Consider the following 7,428-nt stretch of genomic DNA (forward strand, 5'->3'; position numbering starts at 1 on the left):
ATATTTTTTTTTTCCAAATAATGTGAAGATTCAATACGTTTTAATTAAAGTTTAGCATTATGTAAAATTCGGGGATACTTTGTAAGGCTTTTTATTTCTTTTTGAATGCAGATTGGATATATCTGTAGCACTTTTGGAAGCTAATCATATAATTAATTCAGGTCCTATGAGTTCAACTGGGGAAAAAAGGTAACCACTCAGAGACAGCAATGATTTTAGATGGAGATTAAAATGAGACTTTTCTTATTAAATCCTTACAAAACCTAATTATCTGTGCAATCCACGTTAATTTTACCGCTAATTCTATTTAGCACAGAATTCTTGCAAAACCTAATTATCTACGCCGTCCACATTCATTTGATCAATCTATTGACTGTACATCAACAGTTGTCTTCATCTGCTGACATTTTATTTTTAACCAAGGAAACTGTAAGACAACAACCTGAGACACAGTTGAGAAATTCCCTGAGCAAACCATTGGGCGATAAACTACTCCTCTGGGTCATTAAAGGCATACAAGCATATTTTAGAAAAATGATTACGCAATAAAGATGACCGCAGAAGCCTATAAGGCCATTTTAAGTGTTTTCTTTCTCTCCCTTGTGTTCCAGAACCTCTCTTCACACCTAAATCACATTGCACCAATGAGAGGACTGTAGCATGACATAAGCGTTCCCAGGCCAATAACACAGCCATCGCCTCTGCATCACCTGTAACTGTGTGGAAACCTCACGGGGGCAATCAGTACCAGATTTTGTGAGTTTTCATAAAAATAAAATTGTTGCCAGAAAGCAATGGTTGCTTTGGCAACATAATAGCATTAATGAAAACATACAGAAGGTTCTCTAAAGGAAAGCAATAAAAGAGAAAGAGAGATACAATCTGAAATAACTAATTTAAGAAAAGGTATTTCTGTGCATTTAAGAACACATTCATTTCTCTACTAGCAATGGATGGTGACTGTAAACACCACTGTTTACTTTAGAGAAGATGAAATACCAGGAAGAAGAGACTGATGGTAGAGTGTAAAGAAAAATAAAGAACATTAAATGGTTTCTCTATCTCATTCAGTTGCACGTTCAGTGGAAATCCACAAAACTCAATGCATTCGAAAACAAAAAAACACACACACAAACACACAGTAAAAAAAAAGCTAAGAATGCATTTTTAAGTTTTTTTTTTGTGTTTTTTAATCAACATTTCTTCAAAGGAATGTATTAGTTGTTTAACCCTTTTAAAGGCATGTATGCTGGAGGGAAAACAAGAGAGGGATTGTGAGGGTCAAGATGGAAGGATGGACACGGAAAAGAAAACAGCACACACAAACATGGTGTTTTACAAACGTCTGAACACATCACTGGAGAGGAATGGAGGTCTTTAAAGTGGCCACCACCCGCTGGCTATTGGCACAGAGAAACACGTACACACAACTGAAGCGTTCTCTAAAAAAAATACACACTTTGTGGTTCGTCCCCGCTTGTGTCTGCGTACAGAATACTGGTCCCAGCGTTCGTGGCAAAAAGCAAGTACACAAAGAACCACTCAATGTGAAAGATGGACCTTTCTGAGGCCAGATGTTCGATGAACGAGAGCTAAAAAAGGGAGGATGTTGAGCAGAGAGAGTTTGTGTCTCCTCGTGTGTCCTCTGTGATCCGAACGCAATGCGTCGGTCCGTCTTCGAACGATGTCCACGTGTGTTTCGGACATACGCAAACGTGCACGCACACACATGTATCCAAGTCCATGTGCACAGGGTCAGAGACATGGCTTACACTGATTGTTTTAGTAAATGCTAAAAAACAGAATTTGAACAGAAATCGAATGCTTAAATATGTATGAAACAGCCCACGAATACAACAGCGCCGAACAAACGTAACACCTCCACATTTTAGGCAACTTGATATTGAAGTGACAAAATCCAAAGTGGCGTGTAAGAAGAAAACATCAATGTGACAGGAAAACAATGTCATGTTGTTTCTTTTTTTTATCTCACAGTCTTGATGCACCAGAGTGATACGAAACTAAATGCTTTTGAGAGACAAATATTTAAGCTTTCTAGGCAGATTGAAAACAGTAACAGATTGTTCGAGTCCCAACGTCAGTCACAAATCACATCTGCAAAATAAGACCCCCAACGTATTTGGGAATGAATGGCTTGTTATTATGTGCATGTATGCGGCGTATTTCTTAGCGATAACATTCTTTTACACGCATACAAAACACACTGTGACAATGGCAGTGAAACAGAACACAATTAAGGCCAGAAAAATAATCTATGCTAGTATGCTGAGGCTTGGTTAACACATTGCAAACGCAAGAACAACTGTCATATCAACCTTTTCGAAATACAAAATGTACAAATTGGATACAGTTCAAGTAAAAATTGGTAACAAATTGTTAAATTGTTTTGTTTTTCCCCCACATTACATGTGTGGGGCTTCATTACTATTTACTACTAGTTAACTGTTTTCGGAATAGCATACTAGCATACAGTTCTTACTATGGAATCTCACACATGACATGCAGGAAAAATAAATAAATAAAGATAAAATGGCCACAAATGTTATTGAAACGTATTAATTAGTTCCCTCGTTTTAGTTTATTGGCGACCATGTTGTAGTACTTTGTTCCCTCACTTTAGTTAAACTGTGGATTTAATTAAAACAACAGAGCTAATTAATGAAACGTGGCCACAAATGAATAGCTCGTATGAATGATTTCTTAATTTGTGGCAACAATATCTTGTTTTGTATGGGGCTCTGTAGTTACCATTACCGCCATATGGCAAATTTTTCTCTGCTAATTAGCTAAAAGCTAGTCAAAGCATGCCATTTGTAATTCACTTTAGCTAATATTTCCAAATAGCATACTGTATGACAGATATTTTAAGAATAGTATTATATTTCAAATTCAGCCACTGACTAACTGAAGCTAGCTAGTTTTGTTCGATTCTTTGCCAGACGGCTGATCTGCCATGTCAGAGAAAACTGACCATAGTTTATGCTAATATGTGCTGAGAATGCAACTGAGTCCTGACACATTTCAGAAAGCAACGATGTGTAGTTGGAAGCGTTTGCATTCACATACTTGCGTAGAGTGTATTTCAGGCATAAAAGAGAGATTTTCATTGGCACTAACAGAGATATACAGTACACACAGCTAGTTACAAAGCTGCATGACTGTGTGTGTGTGTGTGTGTGTGTGTGTGTGTATGTGTGTGTGGGAGAGAGAGAGAGAGAGAGAGGAGAGAAAGAGAATGTGAAAGAACAATGCTAATCACGGCATTTGTTGAGGTAACCAGCATGTATTCCCAATCAGAATGGCTTTTGATTGTGTTATGGAGCTATGCATGTGTGTATGTGATGAAAATCTCTACAAGAGCTTTTCTGTGTGAGTCTTTCTCCATATGTGTGTGTGTGTGTGTGTGTGTGTGTGTGTGTGTGTGTGTGTGTGTGTGTGTGTGTGTGTGTGAACATGTCTACTAAACTGTGACGCGTCTGGTACTCAAGAATTTGAAACGAGTCTAGAAATATTTCCAACTCACTTCATGTGAACAGAAAAAGAGCACTGTGTGTCTTTAAAAGAGTAATTATGTGTGTCCATCTATCCTGTTGTCCATCTTAGAGAATGAGTTTGTTTCTTCCGCTCTTTGTACCTCAGAAGACCATCGGCCCCAAATCTGCCTCTTCCACCGCTTCAGACGAGTTTATTAAAAACCTTTCCATCCCTCTCTCTCTCTTCTCCTTCAGTCATCTTTCAACTTTCTTTCTCTCCCCTCACCTCCCCCTCCCCCTATTTTTTTCTTTTAATGTGTAATTCTTCCATAGTTTCAGTCTTTCTAGAAGTTTCCTCGCTCGTGTGTTAGCTTTCCCAAACAGGCGGTGTTCGCATTCTTTTCTTTTTATTTCACCCCCATCCGATTCTTCCCTCCTCTCTGGATTCTTCCCCCCTTTATTCCAAGCGTCTTTAAAAATAATAATAAAAAAAACTCTCTCGGATTTTTCTACCTCAACACATTCACAAACGAGGTCTAGCTTCAAAACTACATCAGAGTACAAGGAGCTATAAAAATATATGTGTAGAGCGGAGGAGACTCCAGGGAAAGAGGAGAATGAGGGGGAACCAAACAAACCCGGTTTCTGCAACGGAATGAAAGCATTAAATTAATTTACAACTCAAAAAGTGTAAGAAACAAGGTCAGCATGTCATATAAAATAGGAAAACAAAAATTAGGCCTAGCAAGCTAACTTTACATGAAAAAAAATCTACAAATTATTTTACTGAGTATTCATATATAATTATAATCTATATGTTGAAAGCGATTAAAAAAAACTTTTTTTGATGTTCGCTCATATTTTTGTGTTTTGGTTTTGAAACAGTCACACGCTCCCATGCTCACGCTAACACTGTACTCAAACACGCACTCATCCATACGCAAAAACACTCGCGAGTTGTACTGAAGCACGCCGGTCGCAACGTGTGCGACAGCAGTGTCGGAATATTTATCCTACACACTCACAAAATACACACGTTATTAAAATATACAAGATTCTCCACGCCACTACAACTCCACCAATCAAACACATGGGTCCTAGATCATGTGACGGCAGCCCTGTGTGACGATTGGCCGAATCGATGGCCCCTCCCTCTTTAAAAGGAGTTTAACACAAACTAGACTGCTATTTGTGAGTAAATGTAGCATTCGAAGTCGAAGTTCACATGTTGTCTTTGTAGGTTTGGACAAGTTGAGTTTTCTTTTCTTTTTGTGTGTTTATAGTCTTTTTGCAAGTACATCAGAAAAAGTTTTGATGCTTGTGCTCCAGAATGGCCCCTAAAAAAGAAGTTCATGTTTTTTCAGTTGGCTGAATCACTCCAGGAGGGCTTCTCTAGCTTTAAGAACTTTTCCCCATGTGGGACGTCAAAGAGAGGGAGGCCCTCACATCAGGACAACCCCTCTCTAACAAAAGGCCGAAGTTGAGTGAGTTGCGAGAAATGGTAACACACACACACATACGTGCACACACACACACAGACACACTCGACCTCAATCAGTCAGCGTGTCGGAGAAATGCATGTGAATGTAAAAAGGATCTGATCTACAGGGATCTGATTGTGAGGGCGGGGCTAGGGTAGTTTAGGTAGTCGTTTAAGGTGGGTGTGGTCTTAGCAGATGTTGTCGTAAGGTCGTCTCCGGTTCTCATACTTTATAGTAGATGTTGGCGGGACTCTGAGGTGGCATCTCCTGTACGATGTAGACCGGATGGCCATAATCCCCGCTCACTTTCTCATAGTGTGGGCAGTAGGCGGAGTCAGAAGTCCGCAGTGGGATGATGATGTCGCTAGGCTCCGAGCCGTTGTTGTTGCCGCTTCCTACGCCCCCGCCGCAGCCCCGTTTGGGTGAGGTCAGGGACGAGAGGGAGAGCGGAGGGTGGTGTGATTCAGAATGCTTGGCGTGTCGTCGTCGGTAGCACACCACGCAGATCACGGCTGTTACGAGCAGTAGGAAAGCCGAACCGCCGGCTGCACCTGCGATAACGGCGATGTTGGAGGGGGGAAGGGGGCCGTTTTCTCCACCAGGACCTCTAGGGGGAATTCTGGGATGTGTGTTGTTTCCAGCACCTGCAAAACAGAGAAGAATTTGATAAATTCAACAGATATATAAAGACACTCCATATATGTGATCTGCTCCATCATTTTTTCATGATTTCAAGAAAATAATATAAAATAATTAAATACGTAAAAACTTCAATGCTTAATTCAATGTCATTAAAATATTGTTTTTGAGAAAAATTTATTCTGACATACACTACCTTTCAAATGTTTTTGGGGTCAGTACAGTTTTTTTTTGTATGATAATATAGGGCTCAGGGCTGTACAATTAATTGATTTCTAATCATGATTACAATTACAGATGCCACAATTATGTAATCGTTCAAAGATAAAAACTACAAAAAAAGATCCACTTTCATTATTCAGAATGCTTAAGATGTTTTTTGTTTTTTGTCTAGTTATCAATGTTTTTCAGGAAGAGTGTCAGCTTTTATTTTCATATCAAAAATGACATGCAGTTGCTTCAAATAATGGTATAAATCTATACAAAACACCATTTAAAATTAATCGCAATTACAATTTCAAAGGGATAATCAACAATCATGTAATAATATAGCCCTAATATAATAATTGTATCTTTACTGTAGAATTTTGAAAAACATTAAATCTGTAATAAACTGGTCAATATGAAAGAATATGAAAAAGTTTTTTTTTGCTTATAATCACATTTCCCTACAAACAAGCTTACTGTGATATCTGCTAAAACGATAAGAGTGTGCCACATATTGCTTTGAACAAACTTGGACATTAGATTAGTTCACATAAGTCTAATAGACCCTAAATTGACATCCCTTGGCTAAACATGAAGTTTTCTAAAGTTCAGTGCTTTTGTCAGGGAAACTTTTCATAGTCTTTCTGGATTGCATGTGGTGATGACACCCATTAGTGAGATGACCACCTTTAACTTGTTTCCGTATTGGAGCGCGGACTCAGAGAAGTGCCCTCTGACACTTACATGAGTATTAGTCTGATGTAGCGGGTTCATTAGCGCTGCCACTTCCTGCCCTATAGCATCGCCTTCCTCCATCTACCTCGTCATCTGATGGGCTAGTTAATGACTTTAACCAATCAAATGGAACAAATTAAATGGGGCCAGTCATCTAACCCTTTGATTGGCTTGTTCGTGTCCTTAACAGATCAGACCGAACCAATTAGAGTCCTCCGTGTTCACTCAAACTGTCAGAAATCTGAATAAAGTTTGGAGGATGTTGTAAAGTACTGGACTTTTCTCTGAACTTGCTGACCAGTGACTCACATCACAATGAGTCAAGGTGGATTGGGTTTCCGCAAACATGCACGGTTTGGCATAGGCGTAAAACACGCAGTGTAAACCTGCGGTCAGCCACTGTGGTCTGGCAATGGAGACGTGAACCGCAATCATCAGACCGTTGAGTTGAAAAATAAAGATGAGGAGATGAGTATTTAGACACAGCGTTAAGACCTGTTCACAACAAGAGCGAAATGTAAAAGTGACAAATCTCAGACAGAATGTCTATTCGCAATGAGAGTAAATTGGAAAAACCTTTAATAATTAATCAAAGTGTAATCTCCAGTATGAATAGTTTCATAGAAGTGCACCGATTTTTTTGTTTTTTGTTTTTTTTACACAAAGTCTCTTTTGAATGAATATCCATGCTCAATATTTCCTCTCTATGTGAACTGGCCTTTACAGTACTTGCAGATGAGGCTAGACCAAGAATTATTCTTAATATAGCAACATAGTGCTGCTGGAAGTTGTTTATCGTTCTTTTTTTCTGCCCTAAAAGCTGTTAAACACTCAGAGGACACACCAGGGAGCAGCAGTTCTAAATGTTCTCT

The 7,428-nt window shown here is 39.0% G+C and overlaps 1 protein-coding gene across 1 annotated transcript in view; it reads right to left on the minus strand.

The window, feature by feature from the left end:
• Positions 1–1,801: 1,801 nt before the first annotated feature.
• LOC132116370 (ephrin-B3-like) overlaps positions 1,802–7,428 on the minus strand; it is a 72,841-nt gene continuing 67,214 nt past the window's right edge. The window contains exon 5 of the mRNA XM_059525190.1: positions 1,802–5,619. Within this exon, the coding sequence (XP_059381173.1) occupies positions 5,198–5,619 (422 nt within the window). The 3' untranslated portion in view covers positions 1,802–5,197. The remainder of the gene's footprint in view (positions 5,620–7,428) is intronic.

Source organism: Carassius carassius, chromosome 3 (assembly GCF_963082965.1).
Source record: "Carassius carassius chromosome 3, fCarCar2.1, whole genome shotgun sequence".
Classification (NCBI taxonomy): domain Eukaryota; kingdom Metazoa; phylum Chordata; class Actinopteri; order Cypriniformes; family Cyprinidae; genus Carassius; species Carassius carassius.